This window comes from Trichechus manatus, unplaced genomic scaffold (assembly GCF_000243295.1).
Source record: "Trichechus manatus latirostris isolate Lorelei unplaced genomic scaffold, TriManLat1.0 scaffold00170, whole genome shotgun sequence".
In the NCBI taxonomy this organism is placed as follows: domain Eukaryota; kingdom Metazoa; phylum Chordata; class Mammalia; order Sirenia; family Trichechidae; genus Trichechus; species Trichechus manatus.
This window is the reverse complement of record NW_004444106.1, coordinates 5,674,031-5,692,838: the sequence shown is the minus strand read 5'-3', so window position 1 is coordinate 5,692,838 and position 18,808 is coordinate 5,674,031. Positions and strand designations below refer to the sequence as shown.

Here is an 18,808-nt window from a genome sequence, read left to right as displayed (position 1 = left end):
GTTCCGAGACTCACACCGAGTCACTGTCAGCAGCGAGTACAAGGTGGCCCTGGAACCCAGGCTTGCAAAGCTAGGACTCTCCTTTGGACCAGCGAGATCACTCTCCCATCCTCCACCAGGCCTTTGCCAATTTCAAAGCACAATAGCACAAGGTGGTTTCCCGCCTCCCTGCATTCTCTGAGCACTTAAGGATGATGAAAGACACTGTTCTCTCTCTCTCTCTCTCTCTGGGAGGGGCCGCCAGGAGATCCAAGTCATCCTTTACCCCTTACCACCACCATCCTCTATCCTCTATCCTGGAGGGGAGAGGAGAGCCGGGAGCAGGAATGCTGGCTATCCTGAAAGTCTGAGAATGGCGAAATTGCGATGAGATGGCTTTTGATTGGCCCGAGGAGAGGTCTGGAGGCGGGAGTTACAGTGAGGCTTTGCTTCTGAGTGGCTTGGACATGAGGGGATTGGAACTTTTAGTCACTTTAAATTCTGACTGGCTGGCGGCGGGGGGGTGTCCCTGGACCAATCAAAGAGTTTCCAGTGGCAGAAGGCTAGGCTTCTGGTGAAAGGGACGGGATTAGGCTGTGATTGCTCTTGGACCACTAGTGACTTTTTTCTCTAACACCTTCAACTTTTTGAAAGGAGCTCTGGTGGCGCGTGGTTGAGCGCTCGGCTGCTAACCGAAAGGTCAGCAGTTGGAACCCACCAACTGCACTGTGGGAGAAAGATGTGGCAGTCTGCTTCCGTAAAGATTTACAGCCTTGGAAACCCTATGGGGCAGTTCTACTTTGTCCTACAGGGTCTCAATGAGTCGGAATCCACGGGAGGCAGTGGGTTTTTTGGTTGAACTTTTCAAAGTGCTTTCCTATAAATGAGCATATTCTGTCTTAAATGCAGCTTGGTGGGATGCGGTGTGTTAGCAGTTTCAAAACTCACAAATGGAGGAAAACCGTATTTAAAAAGAAAAAAAGGTTGAATGACTTTTCAGTTACTGTTTTGGCCTACCTGGACCTAGAATTCCATCTCTGCACTTTTATCCCCTTAATGCTGGTGTTGCTATGTGTGTGGGACTTCGGGAATATGATCTCCCATCTTATTATATTAACACATCCAATTAGATCAGTTTACTAGGTTATGGAAGTATCACCCTTGAAAGTACAAAAATGCAATGAGATATTGATAAAGTATGGTGGGAGGGGAGAGCACAAGAACTAGGCGGTCCTTGGGGGAGGAGAGGGAGGGAGGAGGAAGGGAGCGTCCCATCCTCAGCCTACATTATTATTCCCTGCATCTATGGAGCACTTCATAGATATGAAAGCGCTTTCACGGGCATCCTTCCGTGGCTCCTCACAGGGTAGAACCAACAGGTGTTATTATCTCGCCTTCTAGGTGGGGGCGGGAGCCCTCAGGAGTTAAGAGCCTAGGCCGCCCGCTTATCAAAGTCGGGGCAGTGCTCCACTGATTCAAGCCCCAGGTCCACGCTTCCGCTCTCGCTCCCACCCTTTCTCCCACCCATCGGGGTTGGCAGGCGATGCTGAGCCTCGTGTGCGCAGCTCCCCAGGAGCGTGGAGTGTGCAGAGGTCTCTGTGTGCGCGCGCTCGAGTGTATACGGGTGCTGCCCCGCAGGGGCTTTGCTGCCTGACAGCCGGCGAGAAGTGAGCGGGGTGCAGGTGAGCTGAGAGGCGCTGTGCGCCAGGGGGAGGGGAGGGCGAGGCTGCGCTGCACTCCAGGGAGTGGTTGGAGAAGACCAAGCTGTCCTGTTCCTTCTCGCACCGCAGGTTTTGGTCTCGATGCTCCTCTCTTGATGTCTTCGCTTCCCGGTCTGCGGTTTCCGATTTCCTCTGTCAGTTTCTCTGACAGGATCACCTAGGGGCATCGACTCCGATGCCCCTTTCCAGCCACGTTTACTTGTGTGACGACCGGAGAGAAGGGATCGTGTTGAAAAGAGCGGACCCTGGAGGAGGGGGCCCTCGGGACAGTGGGGACTCTAGGACTGAGAACAGTGATGCTGGGGAGATGGGGCGATAAGCAGGCCGGCAGCCACCCCCTCCACCAAGACCCAGGACAACCCCCTCACTGCAGCTCTCCAGCCAGGACAAGGGGGCGGAGTCTTGTCGGGACAGCTTGCAGGCCACCCGGCTGCACCGGCTGCCTGCCCCCCGCCACCCCCCCAAGCCGGACCCCGCTCCAGATCCGTCCCGGATTTCCTCCGCGGCGCTGGGGTCTCCGCCCCTCGGAGCTGCCGCCCGGCCCAGCCTGAGCGTCGATGCGGGAGCCACACGCACAGCCGGCGCCCCGAGCCGAGCGACAGCGCAGCCCAGCCTGCCTTTCCGACTCAGAGTCCGGCGCGGACGGTGCGGCCGACTCCCTGACTTGACCCTGGGGGCTCGGAAGTGAACCCTCTCTCGGCACCATTCGCTGTCTGCGCCCGCCCGCCCCGCGCCGCGCCGCAGCATCTCGGCCCTGGCGCCGGCTCCGGCGAGGTAGGGGTCGCCGGCCTGGGAGCTGGGGGACAGGGGTGCCCTTCCACTGCGGATTGGGGGCAGCCACCGCCCCCTCCGCCCAGGGAAAGAAAGCGGCTGCACCCCTTATGGCCGGCTCCTTCTCAGTCCGGTGACCTAGATAACTGAGATGGAGATTTCGCCTCAGGTGTCCAGATGAGCTTTCCTGTCATCCCTGCCCCCACTTCCGCCGCCATGTCACTCCCACCTGTCCCCAGAGTCTGGAGCCAGGGGGACCCTCACCAAGTGGACAGCTTCCTCCGGAGTCTCCCTCCCACCTGCCTCCCCTACCCCTCCGGAGAAGGGGCAGAGGGAAGACCCTAAACCGGGACACAGACACGCTCCTTCCCGGTTGTGGCCCTCTGGGATACCCCTTCCCCCCGCTCGTTGGTCTATCTCTCTTGTCCCATCACTGCCCCGAGGCCTCCTAGCCCACTCCACTTCATCTTGTCTCCCTAACTCTGTTCTCGAGGTATCCTCTTCCAGTCTCTTTTCTAGGTTTCACCTCCCCTTAGCCCCTCCCCCTACCCCGCGCCCCGGGGACAAGGGGGGTGTGTCACGCTGTCTTCTATTTATGGTCTCCCTGGGGAGGGGGTGCATGCTATGATTTCTCTGGCATCTGCTGGGCCCGGAGTCACGAGGGGTCGATGTCTGTGAGTCGGTGTTGGTGCCTCCTCCCGATCCCCCATCCCCTCTGGCCGGCATCTCCCAGTCGGCCTTTGTCTCCTTTGCCGCCTCCATTCCGGTCGTGTTCGCTCTAATCTTTGAGCGCTTTGTGTAGCTGCCTTCTCTTTGTCTCCGCCTCTTTGCTTCCTTCCCTCCCTTGATTCCCTCCCGCAGCTCCGAGAAGCTGTCGGCCTCAAGGGCATCAATTTCAGGTGTGTGAGGTAAGGTGGGAAGGGGGTGAGGGCAGGCGGCCTCCCAGCATGCCCAGCGATGATTCCAATCACCCCTGCTGGAGCGATCCGGCTCATATTTATGATCGTGAAAGAGTGGACGCAAGGATGTGGGGATGTGGAAAGAGAGTACAGCCCCTCTTCCTGGAGCCTGGTCCAGGAGATGCCTGAACTACAACTCCCACAGTGCCCTGGAGGATGGGGCTGCCTCTGACTCTTAGACACCTTATGGGACTTATAGTTCCAAGAAGCCAGGTTGGGGGCACTGTGCTAGGGTGTGGGAAGAAGTGGTTAGACTGGGGAGAAATGTTGTGGGGCCAGTCCATAGCTTCAGCTTCGCCTGGAGCCCTGACCTGCCTTATTCACAGCACCTACCTCCCCCAGGTTTTAAGGACATGTAATCTTTTCTTGTCCCCCCCCCCCTCCAAAAAAAGGGGGGAATGGGGTAGGAGAAGAAAAGATGGGGATGAATTGACAAGCACTTCCATCTTCCCTGTGACCCTGAGAAACCCCTGCCCCCTTCCGATCTTATCTGAGATGTAGAAACACCCTTTGGAAATAGTTTCCCCATCCTGAAAGCAAGGGAGGCAACTAGGGCATAAGTTATTGAATTAGTTGAATTCTTTCCAGTCTTCAGGCTGCTCACATCTTGCCTATTTAGGGGAGTGGGAAATTGCTGGAGTCACCGCTGAACTACTAGCTTGTATTTTTGGGACCTATGGACAGCTAGTGAGGTTGCCAGTAGATGCAGATGAGAGCTGAAAGCTAACCTGCTTATCTCTGGGACCCATCATCCTCAGAGCCTGGTGCAAGGAGTCTGTGGCCTTGGGGCTGGGCAAGATTTGTGAGACTGCATGATGGCATAAGGCTTACTGACAGTATGGGGAGGAGAGTGGGAGTTCCTCCAATTAGCCGATCTGGGATCTTTGAGTCCCATCAAGGACCCAGTAATTCCTGTCCTGGTTCCTCAGCCTGGGTTTGGAAATCCAGATATACCAAGAAAAGATATCCCCCACTGGCCTGGAAGCCAGGGAAACTTAACTTTTAGCCAGGCTCTGCCCAAGCTGTGTTACCTTGGGCTAGGTTCTTAACCTTCCTGGGCTTCAATTTCCTCACTGTGAAAGAAATGGGTTGAACCACATGGTCTCTAATGACCCTAGCAGGGGCTCTAAAATCCTTTGAGCTTTTGCTTCCCAATGCCCCCGTGATGCTGTCTTACCACACCCAGTCTTAGGCATACGAATCGGGTTGAAATAAAGAGGAGATGGAGCTCCCATTTTGACGTTGTGTCTGTATAGCAAGCACCGTGTGTTTACTTAAGCTATGTTTATGGCATGGAACATAAAACCAACCTAAACCACCCCTTGGTGTCACCACTGATCCCCTCCCCCAAAACTAGGTAGTGCTCTTGTAAAACACAAGTCCAGTCAATACCACCACCACAGAGTAGCGGTGTATGTGTCCCCTGGGATATTGATTAATGAGACTTAAAGTAGGTTATGAGAGGGGAGCAGTATGATTGTTTGAAAGACAAGGAGGAGGAGGGATTTGATTGCTTGATTTGGTTGGTCTGGGGGAGAGAGTTCTGGAAATAAGGAGTCAACAGGACAATCCTGAGTGGGAGATGGGGCAAGGATTACAGGAATAGATTTTAAAAAGGAACCAAGGGAATAGAGAAGGGAATCCATCTTTGAAGGGGAGGTAAATGGAGAAAGGAGTTGGGGTGATCTTGGTGGACATTTTATTTTCTGGGGTTCCAACAGAGCTCTCTTCTCTCCCCCTTTTCAAAATGACCACCTAGCCCTGGAGTGGAGTCCAAGTCTCTCAATGGGGAAGTGGTGGGAAGACTCAAGAAGGAAGGAAGGGGTGGTTTTTATTGGCCTGGGAAGAAGGACCTGCAATTTTCTAATGGAGCTGCCCATCTGTCCACTCCTTTGGCTTATGTTTGTGTATGTGTGTCAGGGGGTTGGACGGGCTACTGGGGCAGCAATGTGGAGGAGATATGGGCTTTACCTCCACCCTCCTTTGCCCTGGAATAAGTGGCAGTGACAGGAAGGGTGGGTTGAACCCTCTTCTCTGGGGAATCCTTTTGTAGGGAGAGTGGTGACGATGGGCTTTCTTTCTCATGTTGTCCTTGGCAGAGGTCTTGGGGAAGTAGTGGGGCCCTCGAGGGAGTGTCCTTCCATTTTTAACTCCACTCCAGAGGGCTTCTCTCCTTTGAGTCCCCCTGGTTGATGACTCGGCATGGAGGAGTTCTGAGCTAGTCTCTGAGAAGCTCACTGAGGGGTTCTTGAGTTTATATTTATGACTGGTGAGGAAGGAGCAGGTGGGGTTGAATCTCTGGGAGCTGGCAGGAGAAAGAAGGGGATCTCTCCCATATGAGTAGGTAACTTGGGAGATGGATTTTGTGGGAAGAGGGCTGGAGACCCTTCACTCCTAGGGTCTGTGTGGAGAGCAGGAGAGCAGGAATGTTTGTGTAGGAAGGGGTTGTGAGGAGGCCAGGTGTTCGTGTGTAGGGGGCCAGATGTGGAAAGGAGGGGAGGGGGACTATGATCTTCCTGCTGGGCGCTCTCTTTTCTGCAGGGTAATGAAGCTGAAAGCTGTTTGTGGGATAGTCACTCCAGAAGTCCCTAAGCCCGAAAAGGAGGCTGTGCCAGATGTGGAGCTGAGCTCGAAGACCTGGTCACAGGAGGCAGGGGCCGAGTCTAGGTCCAGATCCCGGCTTGAGGCTCAGGCCGAGGCCCTAGAAGGCGAGTCAGGGCCTGAAGCCAAGGCCAAGTCCCTGGGGGCCAAACCCAAGTCCGGACCAGGACTTGAGGCTGAGGCCGAGCCCCTGGAGGCCAAGTCAGGACCTGAGGCCAAGGCCAAGCCCAGGTCCAGACTGGGGCCTGAGGCTGGGGCCCAGCCGTTGGACTTCGTGGTGGCCGCTGAACGGGAGTTTGAGGAGGTTCTGGCCATCTCTGGGCATCTACCGCGGCCTCGACTACCTTCCCAGCCGCTACCACAGCTGGTTCCAGGATCCCGACAGCACGGTCGTGCTGGCCAAGCGCAATGGAGGAGTGGTGAGAGCTGGTGGGCAGGGCCATGATGAAAAGGGCATAAAGCAAATGGGGGTGCGTGGATCTTAGGTTGGAGAGGGGAGCCTCTTCTCTTCTGGTTGCTGAGGATATAGAATCTGCTTTGGCACCAAAGCAGATGGGCGTGTGGATCCAGGGGCTAGGCCACTAAGGGTGGAGTGAGGGGACGTGGAGAACTCCAAAAAGCGGAGGAACCCGGCTAGGTGAGAGCTTTGGCGCTTGAGGACCCGTGTGAGGAGTTTCTGGGGGTTGGAGCACAAAAATGGGGGCAGGCAATGTGCTGGGGGTAGGCTGAGGTGGGAGCAGCTAGAGTGGAATAAGGACCCCCGGAGCCAACGGATCTTTAGCGTAAAGAGGAGGTGGATGGGAGAGCTGGACGAGCTTTAGGAACTGCTGGCGGTGTGGCAGGTACGGTGGCCAGTACGAGGGAGCGTAGTAAACTCCTGAGGGCGGAGCCAAGGCAAGGGTGCGTGGCTAGCGGTCAGGGACTTGGTGCACTCGCTGAGCTGGAGCATCTCAAGAGGTGTAAGAGACCCTAGCGAATGACGTTCTGCCCGCTCTGGAACCCGAGACGCAAGCGCTGAGGAGCGCTCCCTGGGCAGGCCTACAGTCCTGGTCTGGCGCCCGAGGTGGTGACGACGGAGTGCTCAGCGTGTGGGAAGAGGCAAGCCCTGTGAGCCAGAGAGCCCTGGCTGTGTGGAGGCGGGGAGGGGGCCCCCTAACGGCCTCGGTCCGCAGATCGCACTGGAGTCGGTGCACGTGATCGACGCCGGGGAGACGGCGCTGGTGGAGGGGCTGCGCGTGGCGCCCTGGGAGCGCGGCAAGGGCGTGGCGGGGTTGCTGCAGCGCTTCTGCTCGCAAGTGGTCAAGCGACAGCACCTGGGGGTCAAGGTGGCACGGCTTACCCGGGACGACCAGCTGGGCCCCCGGGAGCTGAAGAAATACCGCCTAATCACCAAGCAGGTGAGAAGGACAAGGGAGCTCCGATGGCCGGTCCTCTCCCCTTGGGCATTCAGGCGCCCTCCCCGCGCCCAGCGAATCACGGGCTTCATCTCCCGGCCCTACGGAGTTGAGGGGCCCATGAGCTATGCCTTGGGGACTCGCAGTCTTCACCCAGGCCCTTCTGCCCGGCGGCAACCAAACAGCTCCTGACCCCCAGCCCTCAAACCCTCAGTCTTTGCTACTCTAGGGGACTGGAGAACCCAGGGGTCCGGACTTCCGTGACCCTGCCTCCCCACATCGATCTGGCCTCTCTTCAGGAACTTAAGCAACCGCATTTCATCCCACCCACCCTACGGATTAATCTGCCTTCTCTTGCTGCCCACACCCTCAGTCCCCTAGCTACTCCACACTGATCTCGCCTCTCCTTGGGGATCCAGGCATTCGGACCCCTTGCTCCTCGTCCCTCCATGCTGTGCTACCCTCGGAGACCCAGACTTTTACATACCCCACTCTGCCTAGCACGGGTCAGTTCTCCCGAGGGGCCAGGTGGGAGCCTGTTGGCGTGTGAGTGTGGTAGTGAAGAAGCCGAGAGGCGCGGGCACGCCACCCTCCCACCGCCCGCTCCCGCGCTCACTCGTGCCCCCCGCAGGGCATCCTTTTGGTCCGATTCAACTCGTCGGCGCCGCTGGCGCGGCTGGGCACGCGGCTGGCGGCGCTGCGGGCCTCTGGCACTTTCTCGCCCTTGCCTATCGAGGCCGTGTCCGAGGCAGGCGGCGACATGGCGCGCCTCCTGCTGTCGCCTTTGGTGCAGCGCGACGTGCTTCCGGGAGGGACCATCATCCAGGACTGGCAGCCCTACCGGCCGAGCGAGAGCAACCTGAGCCTGCTGGCGGCCAAGGGCCTGGAGTGGCGCGTGGACAGCCGCGCGCGCCCGAGAGTGCTCACGCTGTGCCTGCGCCCCTTCCCCATCCCGCACGGCGGCGACGGCACGTGGCGCTACCTCAACATAAACGCCTTCGGTAGCGATGGCGCGCAGGTGCAGAGCCAGCTCCTGTGGCACTTGCAGCGCCAGGCCCCGCGCCTCGCCGGCCTCAACGTCATGTGTCAGCTGTTTCTGGCGCCCCAGCTGTGGCCACAACTGGCCGACTTCTGCCAGGCCGGCCTGGGGCTCGAGCTAGTCAAGGGTTACACGGAACAGTACTTGCTGGAGGCCGACATCTGAGGCCTTCCGACTCCCGGGAAGATGCACTTCAGACTGGCGGGCTTCGTCAGATCCCCAGCCAACCCCGCCCCCTGCCATTTCCAAGCTCCGCCCTCCCCCTCTGCCCTCAGGCGCGAGCTCTGACACCCGCGCCTCCCCAAGACCCTTCTCCTCTTCCCACCCTTCCCTTCTCGGGTCCTCTCTGTTCGCCATCTTGCCTTGGGCGCCCCGAGCCGCCGTGGCCCACACCCTGACCTGGACTGCCAGATTTAGGGGAATTCCTTGTGCTGCTATTGTCCACCCTCTCCCTTTTCCCGCCAAAGAGCGGGTCCTTCACAGGATTGAGAGCCTATCCCAGCCTGTCGCTCTGGCCTGGGAGTGAACTCTGCCCTTCCTGGCTTCTCCCTGCTTTTCCCTTCTGCCTCCTCTTGGTGGGAGCGGGGAGAAGTGTGTGCAACGCCCAGCACCCGCCTGGAGCTCCGCCTCTCAATAAAAGTTACTTTTCTTCCTCCTGCCCTTTCTCAAGCCCTGAGAGTTTTCCCAGCGCTCCTCTCCTCCCCACAGCCTCCTGTGCCTCCTCTCCCCGCTCCTGTCTGTCCTCACTCCTTCCTGGGCCTCTCGCACACTTAGCTCCTCACTGCCCGTTTCTCTGCGTTTTCTTTTTCCTTCCCGTGATGTCATCCTCCGCCCTGTATGCAATACTGAAAGATCTTGTAAATGAAATACATAATACCCCGCCACTCGGTCCCCTGTTTACACTCTGGTCATGAGCCTTTCTGAGCCTGCCCGTCTGGCTGGGAGGTTCCTCCAACTTTGCGTGATGTTGCTATCTCACAGGCCCACTCTCCCACACTCCTAAAACCACCAGGGGGTTCTGGCTGGAGAGTTTGGTGCAGTGTAGGGCAGGTCTCTCAGCTCAGGGTGGGGACTGTCTCTTGGTTCAAACTAGGCTGCCTGCTAGTGCGACTGGAATCCCCAACTCCAGATATTTCTGGACTCTTCTCCCTTCCTTTGGATCATCGATGCTCTTTGACTTTGAGAGCTTCTATTTAAATGCTAGTAACAGCTGCGTTTGCATAGCACTGTTTCCTATACTGGATTTTCAAACAGGGGCTCAGAAAGATCAAAGTGACTTCTAAGTCACTCTAGAAGCTGGGGACTTCACAGGGACTAGAACCCACGTTTCCTACGCCCAGAACATGCCCCAGGGCCTCACTCTGTGTGACAATGAACTTCTTGTTAGACAATGGACGGTTGTTAGGGATTCCTTGACAGCTAGCACAGGGCTAGCTGGGAATGGAATTCAGAAAGTGGTCAGAGGAGGGCGCCAGGAGGTAGAAAAAGGTAGGCAAAAAGAACAGCCACTGTTTCACCACTTTCCCCAGTTCCCGTTGGCAGCTGTGCTGCTCTGCCTTTACTGCCTCCTGTGACCGTCCCTGCTGCCACTCTCCCTGTTACTTCGACCATGGCTGTATTGCAATAAAATGGACCCTTTGATCACCCTCTGTGTCTGTTTCACTTCTTCTCAATGGGGAGGGTTGAGACGCATCATCCTTCCCCCTTCAAGAGCAGCCTGTATTAGAGAAGATCTCTAAGCCCCGTGGCAATGGGGCTAATGACTTCCTGGGGGTGGGGGGACGAAGGAGGGTTGCTGGCCGTTGTGCGCCCCCACCCCCACCCTAGCCAAGCGCAGAAAGAAGCAGCAGCTCAGAGCAGAGGCTCCCTGGCTAGCCCCGGGCCTCGCTTTCTCCTAGACCTGGGAGTCTGCTGCTATCCAAATCCTGTAAGTTCTTCGCCACTCTCCCAAGTTTCACTTGACATCCAGGACTAACCTCCCTCAGCCCCAGGATCCAGACGTCTAACTCGCAGCTCTTGACTCGCCCATGGCCAGCCGCGCTCGCTTTCCCCATTCCGGGATGGGCACCAAGCGTTGGGGAGGGGAGTAGGGAAGGAGGGAGCCTGGGCTCCACCCCCGGGAGCCAGCTCCGGAGCGGCGGAGACTGCGCTCCCGAAAAGTAACACGCGGGGGCGCCAGGACATGTGCTGACGCGGGCGAGGCAGCGCAAGGTGGTTTCCGTCCGTGTGAGTGTGTCCATGGGCGTCTTTGTGTGTCTGCGTTTCTGTCCATGTGTGTACGAGGCAGAGGGTGTTAGGGTGGGAGGTATTCGGAACAACGTGCCTGGTGTATCCCAGAAGCAGGAACTCAAAGTGTTTTTTTGTTTTTTATGAGGACGATGCTTGATATGTTACTATGTACGTGTGGATGGGGAGGCAGGTGGCTTGTGTGTATCGTCGAGTGTGCATAGCGCAGCCTGTGAGTCCCAGAAACCGCGTCTTGGATTTTTCAAGTCGCATTCCTTGAGGGTTTTGATCCCCTCCCGCCACCTCGTAAAAGGAATGAGGGCTGTCACTGAGAATCTCCATTCCCCTGGTCACATCCTCAGCATGGGTCTGGGAGACTCTGGCAGGCTAGCTATGACATTGTGTTTGTGCAAGTGGGTGTGTCTCAGAAGCAGTGTAACTGTACGATAGTGTACTGAGTGTGTTTGGCAGGTTGCTGTTGGAGAGGCCGGTTCAGCACACCATTTCCCTGCTGTGGTTAGTTTGTGGACACCACCTTCATGGTGTGTGGGCACATTTTCCTTTCTCAGTCTCTCCAGTAGCTGTCTCTCTTTGTGTCTCTCCCCATCTCTGTCTATTTCTCTCCCTCCCTTTCTTGGTGACTCATCTCTGCGGCGTTGCCCTCCCCCGGCTTGCTGGGTCTCCCCTCCCCCACTCATGAGTGGGTGGGGGGTCTGAGGGAATGGAACCCCAGGACTGACAACCAGGGTGAGCACCCCCTTCCTGCCACTCATCTTGTTTCCGGGACCCACCAACTGCCCCCAGCCCTCTCCCCACGACTCCTCATCCTACAGAACTGGGGTGGACGGGGACTAGGGCAAGAATGCATTCTAATGGGGCCATTTTCAGGGGGGGGCTTCAGCACCTTCTTATAGTTCAAAGTGGAGACCCCTACTCCTCTCATAAAGTGTCCCCTCCCTGCTTGTCCCCCCCAGCGCTGACGCAATGAAAGGCTGCAGAGGTGAGTCACCGGTGGGGGGGAGGGAAAAGGGGGGATGATGAGATGCGGGGGGGCCCCAAGCCCCTGCCCTCTCTTTCTCTCCCAGCCCTTCTCAGAGAAAAGACCCAGTGCTCTGCCTCCCTCCCTGGGGTTTTCCAAAGCTTCAGCTTAGATCATTACTCTTCTGGACCCCATCTTCTTCTGCTACCCTCCTGGAGAGTATGGGAGATTCAGAAACAAAGACAAAGAAAGATGGATTCATGCAAACAACTCAGAGCGAACACCAGGCATCCCCTCCAGGCCCCATCTCAGCTCTCCGTTTTCCAGATCTCTCTCTCTATTTCTCTTTCTTTCCTGCCATCTCCCTCCTCTCTCCCAATCCTAGGAACATGCCCCCAGTCCAGCTTTTTCCCAGAAGCCCCTAGAGGCAGCAGGGTATGAAGGGCACAGTATATCCTAGCGAGATGGGCGTGGGTGAATAAGCTGATTCAGGTAGGAAATGGATGGAGAGAGACAGAAGCAGACCCAGAGATCCATAGATCTTGCAGGCATGAGGCAACAAGATCTAGATTGTGGAATCACCAAGCCTATTGCCTTTGGTGCCCCAGGCTTCCACTTGGCTCCCCTCTTCTTCCCCCCACCCCATGATAGCTGAGGCTCTTGAGATGTCTATTTCTGGGAAGTTCCCCTGGGCCTCCGGAGCTGGGTGGAAGGAGGGAAGGGTGGGTGGGGGTTGGGGAAGAATGGAAGACTGGGGGAGATCTCTGGAGACAAGGGGGGGATCCAGAACTTGGGGGCTCTGAGAGGCTTGAATACTGAGGTTGTATTGCACAAGGATCTAGAAATAGAGGTGAATGGGGGCAAAGGCACATGGAAGTACAAATAACCACCAATTTATACTGGCAGGCATGGAAGGATCCAGATAAATGCGCAAAGACACACATCAAGGGAGGAACACAATCATCTACACACATCCATACTCACACACATTAACTACGCACCAAGCCAGGCTTTTCAGACACTTTTCAGACCCACCAGCAGATGCTAAGGACTGGGTGCACTCAAAAACTCCTAGCCAGACAGGTATACAGGCACTTAGAAGGGACAAGAACACAAACACACTTACACCCAGACACCTAGAAACAGGCTAAAAGACAGCCACACAAATGGGAGGAAATTGTCCTGTTTCCTTTGGAAACCCTGCCATCCCCATCCACTCTTTATCTGATTAAACACACAGTTGCCCCCTCCCATTCCCTTTCTCTTTCCCCGGTATCTTTTAATCTCTGTATACACACAAACACACAAACACACATGCATGGATATGCACGCTCAGGTACGTGTGCACCCACGCAAACACACAGGCGTACAGTTTCTCTAGGTACCTGTCTCTCCTCATCTCTCATTTGGTCTCTGTGTCTTAGCTCCATCAGCCTCTCAGTCTGCCCTCCTGACTCCCTCCCTCCCCGCTTCCTTCTCTCTTGGATGGCTTCCCCTCCCCCTCTCCAGATGTCTGAGCCTTCTCCCTCTGATTCATCCTCCTCTGGAAGGTAACGTGACCCCCTCCCCATTCCACCAGGCTCTCAGTCACCAGGCTGGGAAGGTGAAGGGGAGATGGAGATGGGGAGGGGGAGAAAAAGGAGAGCCAGGAGGGAGAAGGGGGGGAGGCTGCAGAGTCAGTGTGGGGGTGCGAGGCACTGCGGCAGGGTCTCCTGCCCCCTCCTCTCCCTCCTTTCTTTGGCTTCTCCACAGTCACCTTGGTTCTCAGTTTTGTTTTTTTTTTCCTCCTTTAGCCAGTTCCCTCTACCTGTTTCAGATCCCCGCCCCCCTCCCCTGGCCTCATCCTTCTCTTTCCTCTCTCTCCTCTCCTCCCCACCTCTTTCCCCGCAGAGCTGATGGGCTTTCTTCTGGGAAAGTCCAGCCACTGATGGAAGCGAGAAGCCACTGCTGGCTATAGAGGGAAAGCACGTGAGAGTGTGCGTGTGTGTGTGTGTGTGTGTGTGTGTGTGCGCGCGAGACAGAGAGAGAGAAGTGGATGAGATAGATAGGAAGAGATGAGGAAGGGGGAGAGAGACTGACTCCAAAGTGTCCCTGAGCCCCTGACAGACAGCCTTGGTCTTGATTTCCTGACTCTCAGGGCGCGGGTGCCCTGTGTGTGCCCACAAGCGCCCCTGTGTCCGCAATTCTTGTGTGTCTGGTGTGTGTCATTGTCACTCCCCCCTTTCCCTGCCCACGCCCCCGCACCGCTCTCTGCCTGCACTGCAGCCCCCTCCAGCCTCCTTCCCTCCCCTTCATTCCTGCAGTGGCTGCTCCCCTTGCTTACCTCTCCACTCTTCTGCCCCCCTCCCCATTTCCGTCCCCCCTACCCCCGCCCACGGCTGGTCTCCCTTCACCGGACCCGGTTCGCTGATGGATTCTCTTTGCGCAATCTGTGCGTCATCGCCCCCCACCCCTTACCCCCGGAACCTCTAGCTGTCTAAGCCCCCAGCCCCAACCCTTCTGGCAGGAGATACGGACGAAGGGTCTGGTGGAAGAGAAGGTCGGTCTCTGACGTTGCAGCCCCCCACCCTGTGTTCAAAGCTTCTTTAAGCAGCGGGGAGAGCTGGAGTTGAGTCACCCCCCATCACCACCTGCGCAACCCCCTCCCCACGGATCTGTTCTCGCCCTCCAAACGTCCTTCGGGGCGGGGGGAAGCGGCGGGAGGGAAAGAAGCAGGAGGAGGGTGGGGAGAGGTGGGCTGAAAAAGGGGCACAGCGGGGGGCCAACGTACGTGGCAGTCAGCCGGACAGAAGGCTAGATACACCTTTTTCTTCAGACATGCACCTGCCGTGAACAGACACGACTCAAAAGCACATACATCCTCAGTCTTTTCCCTCCCTCTCTCGACTCTGACCCTTTCCGATGGGGATTACCAAAACCGCGAGATCCACCCATCTGCCCCGGCACCCCGCACCGCAGATCCGAGGACAGCGCCCGCAGGCGCGCCGATCCGTCCCTTCTCGGGTTCACGCCGTCCTTGGGCGTGTTCCCCAAGGACCGCGCGGTTGGGATTTAGGCAGCTGGGTCCCCTTCCCGACTTTCGAGCCTTTATCTTCCCCCTCCCCAGTGAGGATCTCCGACTGGTGCCCAGTCAGACGCTGGGAGTGCCCCCTTCCTATTCTGCTCAGCGGTGCTGGCTCTGGCAGCTCCAAGTTGTTCTGTAACCCACCCTTCCCGCCTTCCAGGGCCTCTGCATCCACCCTTCCATTCATTCTCCCATTCATTCATTCATCCTTTTCTCCTCGTCCCTCCTTCATTCATTCATAGCCCCCTGCCCCGCCCGCCTCAGCATTTCATTCATTCATTCATTCATTCATTTCCCTGGCTCTCGGCTAGCGCACGCCCCTCCAGCCCGAGGCCCGAGCGCGCAGGCGCGGGCCGAGGGAGGTTCGGATTCTCCAATCGCTGGGCGCCCGCCCGCCTCACGGTGCCCGCCTGCTACCCCATGAATGAACATTGACGTCAGTGGGGCGGGGCGCGCCCACGTGACTCTGCGCGCTCCCCTTTATAAGGCAGCAGCGGCGCGGGCGCTGTCCAGCGTGCTGAAATCGGAGCTAGCGAGTCGCCTGGAGCCGCACGGACGCAGCTGAGCCCAGCCTGCTGGACGTCAGACTTCGACCGTCGCTCGTAACCCATCCACCCACCGTCCGGAGCCAAGGCGGACGCGTCCCGATCTTCCCCTGTCCCTACCCCGCCCCGAGCCTCCTCTCCATCTCCAGCGTTGAGACACCAGCTGGTAAATACTCCGCTGTCCGTCTCTCAAACCCTCGGCAACCGTGGGCGTGAGGGAGGGTTCTCGCTCTTCCCGGATGGAGGTATTGAAAACACAGCGGGGAGCCCCTGGTAAGGGCTCCTGGTAAACGGGGAGTTGCCGCTTTTCTCTTGCTGAAGTCGCCCACGCACCATCTGGGGAGTCCTGTAGGGCGAGAGCAGAGATTTTCCCCCCTTATTCTTGCTGCTAAGTCGTGGGCGCTGGCAGTGAGATGGCTCAGGGAAGGGGGCGAGGAAGAACTGGAAAAGGGAGGGTTGCGAGCGTTCCTTTTCCATTTACACGACTCTGGAGATCGGCACAAACTATTCCTCCTTTGCTCCTAAACGTTCCTCTTCTGGGTAAGGTTGGGGGCATCAGGGAAGCCCCGGATTTCCCGATTAAAGGTGGGGGAAGGGAATGCAGAATTAAGGAGTAGGGAATTCTTACAGAAATCCCCTTTCTTTGACCCTTTCTCTTTTTACAGTCTCCGGCAGCCCCTTGGTCATGAAATCTCCCCAGTTGCTGGCTTCCGCCCTCGTCTGCTTCCTTCTATTGATCAAGGGACTAGGAGCAGCGCCCCCGGGGCGCCCTGAGGTGCAGTCACCTCCTTTCAGCTCTGACCATAAAGAGTCGGCAGCTGGGGACGCGGTGTCTGGGTTAAAGGATGGCAGCACCTCAGAGGTCCGAGCTGCTCGGAATTCCGAGACTCAGGACGAGGGAGAGCTTTTCCAGGGCGTGGATCCCCGGGCGCTGGCCGCGGTGCTGCTGCAGGCACTCGACCGTCCGGCCTCGCCCCCGGCGCCCGGAGGGTCCCAGCAGGGGCCAGAGGAAGAAGCAGCAGAAGCTCTGCTGACCGAAACCGTGCGCAGCCAGACCCACAGCCTTCCAGTTCCAGAGACCCCAGCGCCCCCAGTCCCGCCTCACCCCCAGACTCAGGAGGAGAGTGGTCCCGAGGTGGGCTACCCTTCCGAGGAGCTCGAGGCGCTAGCGTCCCTGCTCCAGGAGCTGCGAGATTTCAGTCCGAGCAACGCCAAGCGCCAGCAAGAAACGGCGGCAGCAGAGACGGAAACCCGCACGCACACGCTGACCAGAGTCAATCTGGAGAGCCCCGGGCCGGAGCGCGTGTGGCGTGCTTCCTGGGGAGAGTTCCAGGCGCGCGTCCCCGAGCGCGCGCCCCTGCCGCCCCCGGCCCCCCCGCAATTTCAGGCGCATATGCCCGAGAGTGGGTCCCTGTCCGAAACCCACCAGTTTGGGGAAGGAGTGCCTTCCCCCAAAACACATCTGGCCGAGGCATTGGCACCCCTGTCCAAGGCGTACCAAGGCCCGGGAGCCCCTTTCCCCAAGGCGCGCCGGCCGGAGAGCTCACTCCTGGGCAGCTCCGAGGCGGGGGAGCGCCTTTTACAGCAAGGGCTGGCGCAGGTAGTGGCCGGTCGGCGGCAGGCGGAGGCCACGCGGCAGGCCGCGGCGCAGGAGGAGCGGCTGGCCGACCTCGCCTCCGACTTGCTGCTCCAGTATTTGCTGCAGGGCGGGGCCAGGCAGCGCGGCCTTGGGGGTCGGGGGCTGCAGGAGGAGGAGGAGCAGGAGAGCCAGAGGGAGGAGGAGGAAGCGGAGCAGGAGAGGCACGGCGGGGAGGAGAGGGAGGAGGAAGAGGATGAGGAGGCGGCAGAGGCCGAGGCGGAGGCGGAGGAGGCGGAGAGGGCGCGGCAGAACGCGCTACTTTTCGCCGAGGAGGAGGACGGGGAAGCTGGGGCCGAGGACAAGCGCTCACAGGAAGAGACGCCGGGCCACCGGCGGAAGGAGGCTGAGGGGGCAGAGGAGGGCGGAGAGGAGGAGGACGACGACGAAGAGATGGATCCACAGACTATCGATAGCCTCATTGAGCTGTCCACCAAACTACACCTGCCAGCTGACGACGTGGTCAGCATCATCGAGGAGGTGGAAGAGAAGCGGAAGCGGAAGAAGAACGCCCCTCCAGAGCCTGTACCGCCCCCCCGTACCGCGCCCGCCCCTACCCATGTCCGCTCCCCGCAGCCCCCGCCCCCTGTCCCCGCGCCCGCTCAAGACGAGCTGCCCGACTGGAACGAGGTGCTCCCGCCCTGGGATCGGGAGGAGGACGAGGTGTTTTCTCCGGGCCCCTATCACCCTTTTCCCAACTACATCCGGCCGCGGACACTGCAGCCACCCGCCTCCTCGCGCCGCCGCCACTATCACCACGCCCTGCCGCCTCCGCGCCACTATCTCGGCCGGGAGGCTCAGGCTCGGCGCGCGCAAGAGGAGGCGGAGGCAGAGGAGCGCCGGCTGCAGGAGCAGGAGGAGCTGGAGAATTATATTGAGCATGTACTGCTCCGGCGCCCGTGACCCACCCCGGCCCCGTGTACCGCAGTTCCCCCTCCGTGTCGCTCCTCTCCCCTCTGGATGTTTGCATGCGCCCTGGTCCCGCCCCTCGGCCGCCTCCTGGCCCCGCTCCCACCCTTCCTCCTTTGCCCGCCGGCCGAGCCCCGCCCCAGGGCTGTGCCAAGACCTGTCATACCTCTGGGATTCAAGACCCCAGCTCCCAAACTCACTCGCAGGTGACCTGAGGCCAGCCCAAGCGGGCTGGCGGGTGGTTTATGCGAATCCCTTCCCCCAGAAGGGGCCCGGTCCCCACCTTATCCCTGTTGGGACGTCCTGTCCGAAACCGGAAAAAGCAGTTCCAGTTAGTTGTGTGAAGAAGTGTGTCTGTCTCCTCCCTGTGGGCCTCCCACAAACCTCCCCACCCTCTCCAGATCGCTGTGAATTTACCTTCTTTTCCTTCTCTGTTGTAAATACCCCTCACGGAGGAAATAGTTTTGCTAAAAAATAAAAGTGACTATTTTATTAGGACTTTGTTCTCGGTTATTCACCCATCCCCTTGGGCCTGCGTGGTCCTTCACAAGGGGCGGTGAGAGAAGCGCCAGCCACACCACCAGTCTCTTGCCTCCTACCCCCAGTCAAATCAGAGTTGAGGGGTAGAATCACTTTATTCGGTATTTAGGGGTAGCATACAGCTCACGCCCGTTCAGAATCCTAAATTCCACTTTCAGCTGAGGGGGCAGAGTAGGAGTTAAAAAGATACCTTTCCCCAGGACTTGGCAAAGAGATGCAGAGCCACCAGGGAGGCTCTTCATTCTGTGAGCCCTGGACCACTTGGGCAGGTCCACTTGGGCATATCAGGGTAACCTCTCCACTGCCCCTGGTCCACCTCCTCTTCCCCCCTCCCTTCACTAATCCCTAAATTCCTTGGTCCTATGTACTTGACAAGAAATATGGAGAGGAGGGGTTGACAGCCAAACATCCTGGTTTTAGCCCCTTCTCAACGCTTTTCTAAGCA

General features: G+C 58.3%; 2 protein-coding genes across 2 annotated transcripts; both read left to right on the top strand.

Moving 5' to 3' along the window:
* Positions 1-5,975: 5,975 nt before the first annotated feature.
* NAT16 (N-acetyltransferase 16 (putative)) lies at positions 5,976-8,629 on the top strand. Its single transcript, XM_004386749.3, is given in 5 exon segments — positions 5,976-6,080; positions 6,246-6,349; positions 6,351-6,450; positions 7,204-7,428; positions 8,057-8,629. Coding segments are annotated over 5 exon segments (1,107 nt in total).
* A 6,599-nt stretch (positions 8,630-15,228) lies between these two features.
* On the top strand, positions 15,229-18,315 carry VGF (VGF nerve growth factor inducible). Its single transcript, XM_004386747.1, has 3 exons — positions 15,229-15,444; positions 15,944-17,916; positions 17,956-18,315. Exon 2 carries the CDS (start codon positions 15,964-15,966, stop codon positions 17,815-17,817), a length of 1,854 nt encoding a protein of 617 aa, XP_004386804.1. The 5' UTR covers positions 15,229-15,444; positions 15,944-15,963; the 3' UTR covers positions 17,818-17,916; positions 17,956-18,315.
* Positions 18,316-18,808: the final 493 nt, after the last annotated feature.